General features: G+C 32.3%; 2 protein-coding genes across 4 annotated transcripts; both read left to right on the forward strand.

Moving 5' to 3' along the window:
• Window positions 1-2,445: 2,445 nt before the first annotated feature.
• Window positions 2,446-9,350, forward strand: LOC110644316 (protein FAR1-RELATED SEQUENCE 5). 3 transcript variants are annotated; one of them, XM_021797024.2, is made up of 3 exons: window positions 2,446-2,592; window positions 3,326-3,771; window positions 8,600-9,350. In XM_021797024.2, coding segments are annotated over exons 1-3 (651 nt in total). In that variant the 5' UTR covers window positions 2,446-2,591; the 3' UTR covers window positions 8,804-9,350. The 3 variants fall into 3 exon arrangements, with proteins under 3 accessions (XP_021652716.1, XP_058000748.1, XP_021652717.1); XM_021797025.2 differs by lacking the exon at window positions 2,446-2,592 and adding an exon at window positions 2,613-2,768; XM_058144765.1 differs by having other exon boundaries at window positions 2,575-3,771.
• A 1,336-nt stretch (window positions 9,351-10,686) lies between these two features.
• LOC110644319 (protein FAR1-RELATED SEQUENCE 4) lies at window positions 10,687-15,442 on the forward strand. Its single transcript, XM_021797028.2, has 3 exons — window positions 10,687-10,928; window positions 14,488-15,025; window positions 15,191-15,442. The coding sequence occupies exons 2-3, from the start codon at window positions 14,495-14,497 to the stop codon at window positions 15,392-15,394; spliced, it is 735 nt and encodes a 244-aa protein (XP_021652720.2). The 5' UTR covers window positions 10,687-10,928; window positions 14,488-14,494; the 3' UTR covers window positions 15,395-15,442.
• The last annotated feature ends 724 nt before the right edge of the window (window positions 15,443-16,166 follow it).

Here is a 16,166-nt window from a genome sequence, read left to right on the forward strand (position 1 = left end):
ATTTTGACATTGTGTTGAGACTTGGCCTCGTGCCTAATATTATTCTGACTTGTTAATGCTCATTGCACACCGGGAGATACATATGTGACCGATGGTGTGACGGCCCGAGGTACTAGTTTACCCGTTTATCCAGTTCAGTCGTCCAGTATAGGTTACTTGGGCAACCAAATGAATAAAAGTGGACAAAGTTAACGAAATAAATGGATATAACAAATACAAAACAAAAAAGACATATACATTCAATACATATTTATTTTTTTTTGTTATTTCCTTTTATTTTATTATTGCACCACTAAGCATTATTGCTTAGCGCGTTGCTTTTGCCACGCGTAGGTTCTGGAGATACTGATCGAGAGCCCAGTAGACCGCAGACTGGGTGAGTCCATCCTGCAGCTCTGCATAGTGTCCATGTCACCTCACCTTCTACAGTGCATTGGTAGGACACTAGGTTTCATTTTGGTATTTTGTAACTAACTTTTATTTTCTCATATGGAATTGAACTTATGTAATGTATTTTGATGTTCATGTAAATAATGAAAATTGTGGTTATGAATGTAAAATTTGAGTATTTATTTATTGTTTGTATATGAGCATCATGAGAAATGAATGTTTGAGTAATGGAAAGGTTGTTGAAAATCATATTGAGACTTTGTTGATAAAATGGAGTTGGGATTGTTAGGAAATGATATTGGAAGTGTTTTTCACAGGTTCCGAAGAACTGTTTTCTCCATTTTTAGCCGGTACTCTGCCGGATTTTCTATAAAATTTTCAGAACCCCAAATAAATTATAATTTCAATAAATGACTTAAATAAATTATATTTCACAAGTTATATTCAAAACTATGATAAAAATTAATTAAGGTAAAATAGAGTGTTTCGGTACACCGTGTGACATAACTTACTCGGATATACTGTAGACGGGTAAGGGGTGTCACACGATCGGTCCGATCCGGTCCGGTTCGATTCAGCCGGTTCGATTCAGAATACAAAATTTTAAATTTTTACTCTGCCTTGGGACCGAAAACGAGGTCCAAAAATTTCGAAAAACATTTCAGAAAACTCAGAAAAATTCATAGATTCCAAATATATTTTTAGTTTTGTCACGTGATCTTTAAATTAATTTTTAAAAATCATCAAAGTTTTATATTTTTGGGAAATCAAACCCGATTTCGAAAATCCGAAAAATTTCAAATAATTTTCTAAAATTTAAATAAAATAAAATATTAATATTTATCCAAAAATAATAAATTTAAAAATTAAGGGTGTTACATAAATATATAGTTAGATCAACCGAATGATAAGCATCTTAACAAGATTTATTTGTTAAAGATAAACAAGATGACTGATTCAGGATACCAAATCTCATTTTAATCGGATTTCTATCAATCGCATCTCAACAGAACTTTTTTAAATTCTATAAGGACTTTAAATTTTTATAGCCAAGTATATCATTCTCTCTAACAAATTTTATACAATTTAAACGTTAGAAGCCCTTACTAAGTTTTTAATAGACATATAATCCATATTTCTTCTTCGCCATATTGCAGGCAGAATTTAATGATGATTTTTATTTAAATAGCAGAAGATATAAGGAGAAAGGGAAAATAGGGTTATTTTTATTTAAGGGTAAAAATAATTATATTTTTTTAAATAGAAAAATAATGTCATCTTAACTTTGCAATTGAAAAATTATATTATAATGAGTATATGAGAGTTTTATGTTACTCAAATTAACGTTAAAATAACTTTATATCATAAATTAAAATTTATGTATTAACCTATTATAAAGGGTGAAATTAGCCTATTATTTTTTGCTAGGAGGTGAGGAGTAATTTTTATAACTCGGTTGTTGAATTTTATCCTGTATTTTATTTTTATTTTTTTAATTTCAATTTATTATTAAAAAAACTCTTAAACTTTATTTTTATTTCACAAAAATTCCTTTAATCTAATATAACATATTTTAAATTAAATAAACAATCAAATTACATTTTCGCCTCTTTTTCCCTAACAATCAAAACACTTTGACCATTCAACCACCATTTGAATACAATGAAGTGATTTATTTTCTGAAAAGATAAATAAAAAATTTATATTTCACTGAAAAATATTAAAATTATATTTATAATCGTGTCACACTGTAATTTAAAAAATTTTTTAATCTAAAAATTTATTACTACAAATTAAAGGAATTTTTAAAAAATAAAATTAAAATTTATAAATTTTTTAATAATAAATCAAAATTAAAGAATGAAAATGCAACATATCGTAAAATTAGGGAACGTGCTGTAAAATTAACACATGAAGTGAGAAAATAAGCCTTCGAGCTCAACTGCACCAGGCTTATTTAGGCCGTGGGCGAGCCTACTTGGGCTCTTCTATCGGTCAAGACAAACGTAAACGTGTCACGCAACGAGTGGACATTCATAAACATCGGACGTTAGATTCATATTGATATTATCAGCACTGGCTGGAGCCCGGAAGTAGCCTCTCCAATCTCCATCACTCTGCAAAATTACTTTTTAGAGCCACTCTCTCTCTCTCTCTCTCTCTCTCTCTCTCAACGCCTTTCAATTCTGATCCTTGGATCAAGTAAGGCACTAAACTTTTCAGTAATTCAGCTTTTGCCCATTATTCTATCTCTCTATTGCATTTTACCCCTACATTTGTTTTGGTCCTTCCATGCTCAGTCTGATATGGGTGGGAAGTGTAGGTTGAGGTTCATATAATCAAACTCGGATTTCAGTTCATCGGATTGGTCTATTTGGGTCCGTGTTTGTGTTGCTTTGCGCTTCTTTTGTAGCGATGATGAATTTTAACCCTTCTGAGTTTTTGGATAGTGTAATTTGCATCTATTTGATGGTTTTAGCTGCTGGTTTTTTGTTTGGATTTGGATGCAGTTTAATAGTTTGTTAATATGTGATGCTGCTTTGTTGGGTTTTCTTGTGTATATGGTGCTGTTTGTACCCTTTAACTGTTTGAAAAATTAGTTAGGAGGTGAAGAGACTATTGAAATTTGTTTCTTTATCGATATTTGCTTGCTCATAAATAATCTGAATTTGTTGCAAGAGAAACCAGAGGAATTATTTGTTAGAAATAGAATTTAATTCATTTTGGTGGATGGGTGGATTTGCTGGGCTGGTACTGGTGGTTTACTGAGATTATGATAACTTGGAATGAAGATTTTCTTTACTTGGTTTTTGTCAAAAACAAAGTGGGCATTTTAATTTTATTGTATTCTTATTGCTTTTTCACTTAAATTTTAAAGATAAAGAATACTTTTAGATGGATTTTAAATTTAATAGTGAATGGTGCTATGTGGCAGTGGATTTAGATAAGGGAATTGAAATAGCAGAGAGCTCTGCTGGACAAGAGTTGGTTTTACAGGACAGTGATTCTATTGTGCGAGGAGGTGATTCAATTGTAGAACCACATGAAGGTATGGAATTTGAATCTGAAGATGCTGCCAAGATATTTTATGATGAATATGCTCGGCGGGTAGGATTTGTAATGCGTGTGATGTCTTGTCGTCGTTCTGAAAGAGATGGAAGAATTCTTGCCCGTCGACTTGGTTGTAATAAGGAGGGTTATTGTGTTAGCATACGTGGCAAATTTGGGAATGTTCGAAAACCACGTTCTAGTACAAGAGAAGGTTGTAAGGCAATGATTCATGTTAAGTTTGACAAGTCTGGAAAGTGGGTGATAACAAAATTTGTGAAGGACCATAATCATCCTCTTGTAGTGGCTCCACGCGAAGCTCGTCAAACAATGGTGAGTTCTTCCTTGTGTTATTTACTTGTAACATGCTGCATCCTTGTCATTCTCTATTTGTGTTACTTTGATAGGTAATTCTATTGCCATTTTAATCTTAGGTTAATTTAACACTTCATATGAAGTAACTTTTAAGGAGTTTGTGATAATTTCTTTGAAGATAGATTATGTTTTGTATTCTTTTTATGATTGTTGACTGTATGTCTTCTGTGATTTCATTAGTTGGTCGGGCAGGGAGCCAGGGACTTGAGCAAAACCATGCAGATATTTACTTGAGCATTCACTGCTGACTTAATTTCCATCCTATTGAACTCTAAAAACTGATATACAAAAACCCTTGACATCTCTTTCAATGAATTATAAAAAAAATAAATAAATAAATAAAAAAGAAACTCATTACTTGTACATCATCAGAATCAGCCCCCTAAAAGTGACTTGTTTTGCATAATTTTAATAGAAAGCCATTCTTTCCTTTAAACTCTTGTTTATATTCTCTATAATTTATGCTACCAAATAACTCTTTTGTTTACTAGAATATCATAAATTACTACAACCCTTTTATATAATTTAATTCTTGTTGTTTCAAAATTAGGCACTTTGTTTTTCCTTAAATTACCATCTATGAGAAGTGAAAAATTAAAGGAACAAAGTGTTTCTAATAGAACAATCAAGGATTAAAGTCCAATCAAATTTCAAAGTTTCAGAGAGTAAAGAGTGGTCAAATTTACAGTCAATGACTATTTTATACATTAAGGGCTAAAGTGTACAATTGTTAATAAATTTTAGGGGGGAAAGCATCTAACTTTGAAACAGCCTGGACGAAAGCGTGTACTATGCTAAAGCTCGGGGGTTTTAGTAATTTTCTCTACTAAGGGTCTGCTTGGCATTGTTGTTTAAGTTGCAGTTGAGAAAGACACTATCCCAAAATATTTATTAGACCTTTAAAAATTTTATTTTAATGTAAAATGACATTTTTAGTCATAAGAATTTCAAAAGAGCAATACAACTTTTTCAAATTGCTGCTTCAACATCTTGAAGTGTACCATTTGAAAAAAAAGCAGTTTAAATCTCAATCCCAAACAGACTCTTATTACCTTTGAAAACTTTATTTTAGGTTGCTTTCTAGGACTCAAGTAACTTTATTATTTATTTATTTATTCAGTTATCAATGACCAAAAAGCCATTAAGAGAGATTTTCTTTTCTAGTTTACCAAGGATTCTTTTATTCTTTTTTCTTCTTTTTTCAATTGCGAAAGCCTGGAATTGTAATTTAATTTTCTTCAGCCTTAGCCCACTGCATTCTAAGTACTTGGCAGCAAAAACTATGCAAACTTCAATAGAATGATATGACAACTGTATTACAAAAGGATTAGAAGAACAATAAACTTGGGATTCTTTGTAGGAGATGTTGGCAATGGAAGTTAATTGTGTTAGCTAATAGCATACATTATTACCAAAAAAAAAAATGAAATGGCTATTTGTACTGAAGAAGAAAGCTTGTTATTTTCTTCAGAATCTCTAATGGCTGAACAAATTGAAATTTTGCATGCACCATGTGTCAGGTATATGTTAATGACCTCACTTCTTTTCACATCATATATATTCTCTGAGTATATGTGAAGATTTCATCAAGAAGTAAAATTAGAGCCACGAAAAGCATTGACCTTATTATAGCAACGTTATAGTCTCAGATGTAGCATGATAGATCTCAAGAAACGGATGTCAGAGTTAGTATTAAATATGATTCATCTTGCAAGACATCCCAGTTGGCCCATTATGAAATTTAAAAATCTAGGTGCAACCATACAGATTCTCTGTGAAGGTGAGCTGGCAATATTTATTCATAGATTTGTTTGTAGATGGCTTTCTATTAGAGGAAATGGATAAACATGAATTCAAACAGTTGCATATTTATATGAGGAAATATGAAGGGCTTGATGGTGAAACAAGTGGCAGGGCCATATGGACAACTTGTTAAACTTGGCATTTACAATCAGTAGTTCAAAAGTTAACATACTAGGTTTTCTCATATTTTCTCGTTCTCATTTCGTTATCTATTTATTGGGTTTTGGGCCTAGTAGCTTATAATATGGTTTTTTGTTGGGTCAAATTGCACGGTTTACATGTGTTGTCAATCAATTTATTAAGTTTTCAAAGTCATGAAACCATATTAGAAAACTCAGGTCCATTATTGTGAATCTCATATGATAATTCCTTGGAGGTCCAATTAAACATGGCCATGGTCTAGTTTGGGACCGGAATCAGAACTATCTTCAAACCAAAACTGGAATCGGCCCCTTGCAATCTGATTCAGGGCCCTCTACTCAATGGACCAGAATCGGCCAGTGGCCCTCATTGGGTCCAATTCAAATTAGTGACCTAAAAGCTCATTACAAGAGGATTCTTCTTAGAATCTTCATCAATCTGGAATTAATGCTAGGGGTGAGCGTTGGTCAGTTTGAGTCCGTCTAAAAAACTGAATAAACCAAAATTTATAGTAGACCCAACTGAACCAAGCTAAATTAGAAAGAAAATTGAACCGAATTGAACTAGACAGGTGTCGGTTTGGGCTTCATCTTGGGCTTGTTTTGGACTCATTTCAAATTTAATTTCAATTATGTTTCATTTTTCAACTCTAATTTGATACCTAATAATAATTAATTAAAAAAGAAAAAACAATTTAGTTTGGTTTGGTTCTACTTTTTTTTTTTTTTACTTAGATAACGGAACCAAACAGACTAAATTCCATAAAATCAAAAATCGAACTAAATCGATTTATTGAGAAAACTGAAATGAAATTCCAAATTAAATCAGTTTGGTCTTTTTTTTTTAACCAAATTCTGCTTATCCCTAATTGATGTTGACAAGAAATTTCTAATGGTTGAAAATGTTTTTTATTTTGTAACCCATGTATGTGGGGTCTAGAAAGTGAGAGTTTGGTGACAGTTTTACCCTTTACTAATTTTGTGTCAAATGGTTGTCTTTTGAGACGTGTCTGTCCATTATAGTCAAAAACTAAAAATTGAAGTAGTAATCATCTTCCATTTTCAAGGACTTGAAAGGACCAACAACTTAAATTCTCCCTTTTTTATGTGGATTTGATATGTAGTTTCCTTTATTTTCAAGTCTAATATGTTTAATATGTGATCGCAAGATTCCCAATAAGTTGAAAGGAAAATTTTACAGTACAGCCATACGACCGGCCATGTTATATGGTAGTAAGTGTTGGACACTAAAGGAGTCGTATGTGTTAAAGATAAGAATTGCGGAGATGAGAATGTTAAGGTTGATGAGTGGCCATACTAGACTAGAGAAAGTCCATAATGAGAGTATTAGAGAAAAGGTAGGAATGGTACCAATTGAGGATAAGTTGAGAGAAGGAAGATTGAGGTGATTTGGTCATGTAAAGCGTAGACATACGGAGGCTCCAATTAGACAAGTTGAGCACATTAGGTTAGAGGATAGAAAGAAAAGAAATGGTAGACCTAAACTGACTTAGAGGAGGGTAGTACAACATGACCTAGAAGCATTATACATTTTCGAGGATTTAACACAAAATTGTTTAGAGTGGAGAAAGAGAATTCATATAGCCGACTCTAAATTTTTAGGATAAAGGCTTAGTTGAATTGAGTTGAGTTGAGTATGTTTTTCTTTCCCACTCTTGTTAACTCAGCACATTGCTTGTGTTATTAATGTTATTAATGTCATCATTGTAGATTTTACTTGTATGCATGAATTGGAAGAATTCAAATATTAGCTTTAGAGTTTTCACATTCCCATGTAGATCATTAATAAACAAATTTTGATTGTGAGTCTTTCGCTTAACAATACAACTCAACTTGAAGTCTCAAAAAACCTCAGTTCCTTTGTTTATATGGATCCTTTTTCTTTATTTGCTAATTTTAGGATCTAAATATGTTTAGCAGGAGAACATTCATTACAATTTTGAAGGAGCATCAAGTGATTTATAAGGAGTATTAACTAACTAGGCTATTTTTCTCCTAAGTTTTAAGATCTTCCCTAGTAAGCTTTTAGAATTCTCAATCTGGTCATATGTGGGATGTTTTTCCTGTTGTTATACTGTTTGAGTCATTTATATTGGAAGATATAATATACAATGTGTAGTCAGCAAGTGCAAATCTAGGAAGTACATAAATGCTGTTTTTTTTTCCTTTTTTTTTTTTGTCAGTGTTTAATATACTTCTTGGCACGTTTTATGGCTCTGTTTGGGAGGCGAAAAAGCTTGTTTGAAACTGCTTTTTGGAAAAACATCCTTTAAGATGCTGTTAGAAAAAGCATTTTGAAAAGCCTTGTAGTTTTTATGACTAAAACACATCAAATTTCTATTAAAATCAAAGTTTAAAAGTCCTGAATAAACATTTTTAAGATATTGCTTTTCTCAATAGCAGCTCAAACATCAATGATGGATTTACCCTAAATCTAGTACATACACAAAACCATACTTCTGCTGCAGTGCCAGAGCTTTAGGGTATGCCCTTACCAGTTATTAGATTTCAGGACAAGGGAAATATTGGGAAACAGATCTGCCCTTTAGGACTTTTTTGGTAGAGGTTAACAATCAATCAAATGGAAATTTAAATTGGCAGACATTTGATATGTGCTTCGTTTTACATTTTTTTTTTTTTTTAAGTTCTGTTTCCATTGGTTTGGCTTTTCTTAATATTTTGTCCTGTGATTGGTAAAAAGTGGGGGATCTTGCCTGTTGGCTATGCATATTGATACCATTGCAAAGTTGCTTTAGTCAAACCATTAATGATAAGTATGCAGATAAAGATGTGATCTAAAGGTTGTGTTGTTCACTTTGTAGAGTGAAAAGGACAAGAAAATTCAAGAATTAACCATGGAACTGCGGAATAAGAAGCGCTTATGTGCCACGTATCAAGAACAGCTAACTGCATTCATGAAAATTGTTGAAGGACATAGTGACCAGCTATCCAAGAAAGTTCAAAATGTAGTAAGAAATCTTAAAGAATTCGAGTCTATAGAGCAGGAGCTTCTGCAGCATAGATAGTCTCCACATATGACGTAAGTAAACAACATCTCCATGCCATTTTGTTGTGAAATATTTTTACTTCCTTTTCTCATTCTCCTTTACTAGTACTAGACATGCTTAGAAGGGAGAAATTTAGCCATACTAATTATAAATGTAATTACAAGATAGTTTCCACTTTCCTGATTTGTAATTGATGAACACAGCAAAAGCAAGAAAATGAGAATCAAGTTGGCTGATTGTATCATGTGTGAGCACAAAAGTTGATGGGGCTGCTATAATGTGTTTTATATCAATGCTTGTAGATTCTAATGTTTTTGCAGGTAGCAGAATGATGAATTGACCTTGGCAAATGATGCATAACTGCGTGGCGCTGTGGGTGCAATCGGTTCTTTTTTCAGTTCTGATAATTGTACATCTACTAATTGAAAACAAGAGTGAGTTTGTTTGGTTTTTTGGTTTTACCTCAAATATTGATGCCTTTCTTGCACAAGCTTTGGCATATGTAAACCATGGAGTCCTGGATAGTAGAGAGAAATTATCTCAACTGAAGCCATTCCTTTCACAATCTTCTTGTTTGTATATGGTTTGAAAAATTGCAGGGATAGACGGATAGTGTTATACTGATCTCATTCAACAGATTCAGTGTTTCTCATTCTAATAACGCAAACAGGGGAACTGGAAATTGAAAACCGATTACAGCTATTCTTCTGCCATTTTTCTTTATCAAAATTTACCATTTTTACTAGTTAAAATTTAACACAATCATCTTCACTACCTCCCAACTCGCATGGTGCCTATTTGACATTAAAGGGTGAGGGTAAAAACAGCTTTTGACAGAAAAAAAAAAAAAAAAAAATATATATATATATATATATATATATATATATATATATATATATATATTAAATGTCATTGAAAAAAAATAATTTAAAAAAACTTATTCTACTATTCTAACGTTTTTATAATTAAAATTTATTAAATTTAATTTTAAATTATTTTTTAATGCTCCACATTTTTCCCAACAGTATCTCCAATAATAATACTAACAAACCTATGGTCAGCTGGGATAGTATCATCATAAATACTCTTGTCACCTTCTATTGGCAGTCTCATTAAGCAAAATTCATTTTTTAAGTTGATAGGGCATTTAGTTTCACTACTCGTTTTTAATTTTTGATTTAAAATATAATTTTAATTTATAAATTAATTTAAAAATGAATAGTTAATAATTTGATAAGTAATTTAATATCTGATTAAAAAGTATTTAAAAATAATTTAATTTATTAAAATAATTAAAAATATGTATAATTGAGTATTGTGATAATTAAAAAGAGATGATATTTTTAAAAATTATTAAAATAATATAATTTTTTATTTCAAGGAGTAGTCCTTAATAAGTAAATCTTATAAAATAGTAATGATCTAATAATGAATAAAGAATTACTTAATAATTTTTTATACTTATTTATTTTCAATAATTTATAGATATTAGGTATTGCCATTATTAATAAATCAATTCATATACTTTTAAAAATTCATTAAAATGCCTCTAACTTTTATTGCCCTTTACAATTTCATCCTTCCATCCAACGTCCTTTATTTCAGTCATTAAATGACTACAAAAAATCCAAATGAAAGAGGTAGAGAAGGGTGAAGGTTCTGGAAGCTTCTAATTGCCTTCTACGATTTTTATTTAGGTTTTTATAATTCAATTTTTATTAAATTTTCTATATATACATATTACATTAATTAAAAAAATAAATATTAATTGAAAATATATTATTCAATAAAAATAATAAAATTAAAAAAATAAAATTATAATCAATATTTAGATATATACAACCGCTAATTTCTGATTAAATTCATTCCAATTAATGGATTTTCAAATTAGCAGTTTGTTGTATCCCCTAGCAGGTAGTATATAATTTCCCTTGACATTGGGCTTTACTTTCCCTTCTCACTGGTAATTCATATAATGACATCCTCCTCCAGCCATGTAGGCTTCGTCCTTGTAAATTCCCAATCATTTGTACTACTCTAAAATCCCAACTTTGCATTTGCTTTTCCAGAATCTGCCCAGAGTTTATTCGTTCGATTCCAACGCCAACACCTTATTCTTTCATGTAATTCGTCGCTTTCACTGGTGCGTTCATCTTTCTCTCCCACTTTCTGTACCTCTTTTCTACTGGAAAAATATGTTTTATTAGCATCTTCTTCGTTATTTTGTAGTCTGAATTTACTTCTGTTTTTTATGATAAAAGAAGCAATTTATTACGCTCACATCTATGAATTTTGATCTTTTTGTATGTTTACTAAAACATCCCAAGATTGGTGATTGCTTTTATCTTTCTTTAATGATTACCTCTTAAGCAAAGCTTGAAAATTTCGTAGCTAAGAGCTCAACCCATTTGCCTATGTAAAGAATTCACCTTCTTCACTTACTGTGGAAATTAGAACCTGAGTTAGATTGGGTAAATTTATTTGCTTTGGAGAAATGACGCCTGGAGTTCTCTTAGGGCCTTTAGATAAGACATTTGATCTTCCAGATGATATAGCTGGATATCATGCTTGCCATCAAAGCGTGGTGAAACTAGCATTTTTAGATATACTCACCTTAGTTGTCCTTAGACACCAGACCATAACATTGATCTTGATTTGTCTAAATCAGCCATGATTAGCTGGCCTTTATATGTCCCATAACAAAAGGTAACAGATTGGTTGCTTATGAGGAACATGTTTTATTCCTTTTTTGTTGGATCTAACATTGTCTACTCTGTTCATCCTGCTATATTGGATTGTTCTGATCTTGTTAGCACTTTATAATTCTCTGGAGTGGGTGATTTACATTAAGTACTTGTATCTATGTTGTCTTTGTCTCTGAACTTTCTTCATAATATCCCTCAGTATTAGTTAAATCTGTTCAAAATGACATCAGAACTTAAGGTTCAGTCTTGGGTTATTAATTGGTAGGACAGTGTTGAGTAATCTTGTTCAAGTTTTTCTTTTTTTTTTTTTTTTTTTTAAATGTTTAGTCACTTAAAACTTGAGATTCTCTTTAGAAGCCAGTTCACACAAAAGGCTGCTTAAAGTTGAACATCAAATTTGTAATGAGGGTATTTGATCCTTGATACTAAGAGTAAGAGGAACCACAGAATTGCATGCATGACACAGAAGAAAAAAATTTACTATACAGGGGAAGAGGGCAAATGAGAGAGAGAAATTTGATTCAGAAAAAAATAACTTCTGCTTGTGTAGTTATACCATTAGTTGCCCGTTTAAGTGTTTTACTTTTATGGACATGTCAAAATAATGCAGATGCTAGTGTTGCCTTTCCTTAATGCAGTCTCTCTTATGTGTTATTTACTTCATTAATAATTTATTTCTGGTATTATAATAATTTTAATATTTAGGCAATAATTTGCTGTGTGTGTATATAATTGATTTTGATGATTGGGAGGGGAATTTGAACTTTTTTAGATGCTCTGTATAGTGAAAATTTGGCCATTCCTGACACGTTGCTTGAGGATAACATATTAGAAGTTTTATGAATAGCCTTCAAATATTAAGTACTGAAGATTTGACAGACAGCTATGCGGTGGTTCAGAAGTCCACAATCTCTGTCATTGGGAACCACTAGTTGTTCTAAACCTAAAATGGGTCCAGTTTTCCAAACTTCACACTATATTTAAAACCAATCCTAGTTAGCAGGTCTTTCACTTCTAAATAGATTCTGTATTGAATTCTTTGACAAGTGAATTTCATGGTTTGGCATAACATAAGTTAATATAAAAATTCAATTAGATTCTTTGTAACTTATGTTTGGAAAATATCATTCTTTCTGAAAAATGTACTTTGAGACAGAGACAGAGACAGAAAGAGAAAAAAGGGGGGGGGGGGGAGGGGGAGGGGGAGGGGTATGTTACTTGTTTTGTGATGTGAAAAAGAAAAAGAAAAAAAGCTGTGGATATGTTATGAAATTTTGTAGTTAGTTTTCTGGAATTCATATGAAATTCTACTTATTCTGATACAATGTGTTTTAATTTAGTTGAATTGTATGGAAATGGAATTGTACAATGGAAATGAAGAAATTTATTCCAAACATAAAATTAGTGAACTGAAAATGAATTCCATTGAATTTATGAAATTCATTTGTTCACATAGTGTTAGGAATTGATTGCACCTTAATATTTAAGGATTTAAAAGGGGAAAAAAATCTTCTGTTGATTTTTAAGCATTCTTGACATTACAAAATCTTCATCTTATTCATCTTATGTTTTAATTCATTGAGAACAAAAACATTGCATACTTTGCACCATTTCTGGTGTCTGCTAATTTGAGCTTGAGCCACGAAACATTTTTTGTGGTTTCAGTCCCTGTTTATGGTTATATTTGGTCCTTTTTGTTGCATGCTTATGTTACTGTTACTGTATCATAATTATCTTATTGTTATCTTTTAGCATTTGTTTTTGACCTCTTTGCAATGGGAAATTGTTTGGCTAAAGCATCAGGCACTGCTTCATCTAGCTTTTGACCATGCCTTTATCTCTATGAGCTATGCTATCTTTGAGACATGTTTAGCACGGCAATGAAATGCTTATAAATAGGGACGATTGTTTAACACTCAGAATTCTGTGATCCAGAAATTATTTGCAATGACAAGTAACTTGTCTACTTTTTCCTTCCTTTTTCCCTTTTAACTATGCTGGGGTTTTGGATGAATTGGGTTGTTGTGAATTGACTACAGTTTTTTTTCCTTTCTTTCTAGTGAGTAATAATGATGCACTGAGTAATTTATCAATTTTTATTGTAGAGTATAATGGATAGCCAATCTGGTCATGGGTTTGACTCAGATGAGAGTGACTTAGATATGCAAGCTTGATGCTGTTGGGTATCCATTTCTCATTGCGTGCCTGTTAATGAAATAATTAATCTGATAATAGTACCAACTTTTCTTCTAAGTCCTTAGCACAATGGTACATGGCTCTTCTCTCCAAAGAGATTCATTCCACTTTACACCTGTTGAATTATTGAGCCTATCCCCACCATCTATTGGTCTGATAGGCTTGAACAATATTTCAAACATGATTAATATGCGAAGCTAATTTGACTTGGATGATCCTCATGGTTATGCATTAATGAGCAAATTGAATCATCATGTGGGTGAAACCCCTACAAACTACATGGCTCTTCTCTCCAAAGAGATTCATTCCACTTTACACCTGTTGAATTATTGAGCCTATCCCCACCATCTATTGGTCTGATAGGCTTGAACAATATTTCAAACATGATTAATATGCAAAGCTAATTTGACTTGGATGATCCTCATGGTTATGCATTAATGAGCAAATTGAATCATCATGTGGGTGAAACCCCTACAAACGAGGCCCATTGAATCTATAATCATCCTTCACATTAAGCTCACAGCTGCCAATGCAGGTTGCTGATTAGCAGCCTCCTATGCTGCTAGTTATTGGCATTTTATCCCTCTCTTATCTTTTCTAGCCCATGTGCGCCACATGGATGGTCGTGGTGCATGTTGTTGATAACATTTAATGCCGGCAATTTCTCCCTTCACCCCTTCAGGATTGTTTTGGAGAATCTCAGACTTGGAGATGCTGAAAGACCGCATAATGTTGTGTCTGCTTTTCCTTCTATGTTTTGGCTGTATGGTTCTGTTTGATACTAGTCTGATTTTCTGATAGGTTTGTGATGGCAAGTACTTCCAGCCAACAATTCCATTCAAATGGAAATTATAGGCGTTGGCTGGATGAAACTTTTGATGGCCCAGAAACAACAGAAGATGAGCTATCAGATAATCTGGATGGAAATGATAACATAGTTCAGCCATCTGTTCAAAATTTTCCTATAGCTTTGGAACCATTTATAGGAATGGAGTTTGACTCAGCAGAGGATGCCAGGGAATTCTACGAGATGTATGGCAGGCGTATGGGGTTTACCATACGGAACAATCGTACACGTCGGTCACTTAAAGATAACTCAATAATTGGTCGAGAGTTTGTTTGCTCAAAAGAAGGGTTTCGTGCAGGGAAATGTACAAAGAAAGAAAATGGAGTTTTTTCCTCACGGCCTGCCACTAGGGAGGGATGCAATGCAATGTTAAGGATAGCTGCAAAGGATGGAGGAAAATGGGTTATTTATGGTTTTGTCAAAGAACACAGCCATGAGCTGAATCCTAGCAAAATACCACCTCGACGATCACATAGGATTGCATTCAATGAGGTGCGTTTCATGATTAGTTCTAGGAAGTGTATATATTTGCATCTCTTCTATTCGTGTCATCTCAAGGGAAAGCAAATGCTCATAAGTATGTAAATTGTTCTTGTTATGTTTCATAAAAGATGGTTTTCTCCTAAGATCAAATATATTTCTGGTCTCTCTTTGCAGGATGGGAAAGATCTAAAAATCCGGGAGCTATCCACAGAATTGCATCGTGAGAAAAAGAAATCAGCTGCTTATCAAGAACAGCTACAGATAGTCTTGAAATATATCGAGGAGCATACACAAAGGCTATCACTTAAGATTGAAGCAGTATCTAACAATGTGAGAGAAATTGAATGTGAAGAGCCTGACAACTCAGATTCTAACTAGAATATTTTGAAACTAGAATACATTGAACGTTTTTTCCACTACCATTCATATCTGAATGTGTTTTCGCTTCATTTACCGGAAAACCAAAATTTGAAGTTTGGAGTTTGGAGTTTGCTAATGGTAACTCTTAATGTGCATAGGGTTCTTGATTAAAATCTTGTGAGAATATCATACAATATTCTTGATGGGATCCTAATGTCATGACTGAAAATTTTCTAGAGGCTATTTTTAGGAGGCTGATGTACTTGGTTTACATTCTCAAGCACTGCAAATTTGTTATAGCTGTGAATAATTAGGATACAAGTGTTTCTAAAATTGAAATGCACAACCATTTATACGTTTATTTACTTTGTCTAAAATAGATTTAATTCTGATTTCAACTATTAATTGTTTAAATGTTTGTGTTTCATGTACTTTCAACTGTAAGGTGGTGTCTCACATTGAGAAGTTACAGTAAGTTAAAGTAAGGGGGAGTCAAGCCTAATTAGATTAAGCCATTTTAGTAGAGGCAATTTCGAGTTCAACACTCTCTAGGTCAAAATTTCACACATTTCATAGGTTAAGATTCATATAATTTTTCTTCTGCAGAAAATTCAATTTTGCTCTGAAAATTTTCAGTTTCTGCATTAAAAATTATTTTTCCTTTTTTTAACTGAGAATTTCTTTTTTCTGTTTGTAACACATATTCTTAAGCTAAATGTCCATGAGGATATTTCGATAAACCATAGTCTGATGACTCTATCTAGGGCCGAGCAGAATTTGGTTCAAACTG

Source organism: Hevea brasiliensis, chromosome 1 (assembly GCF_030052815.1).
Source record: "Hevea brasiliensis isolate MT/VB/25A 57/8 chromosome 1, ASM3005281v1, whole genome shotgun sequence".
Taxonomy (NCBI): Eukaryota; Viridiplantae; Streptophyta; class Magnoliopsida; order Malpighiales; family Euphorbiaceae; genus Hevea; species Hevea brasiliensis.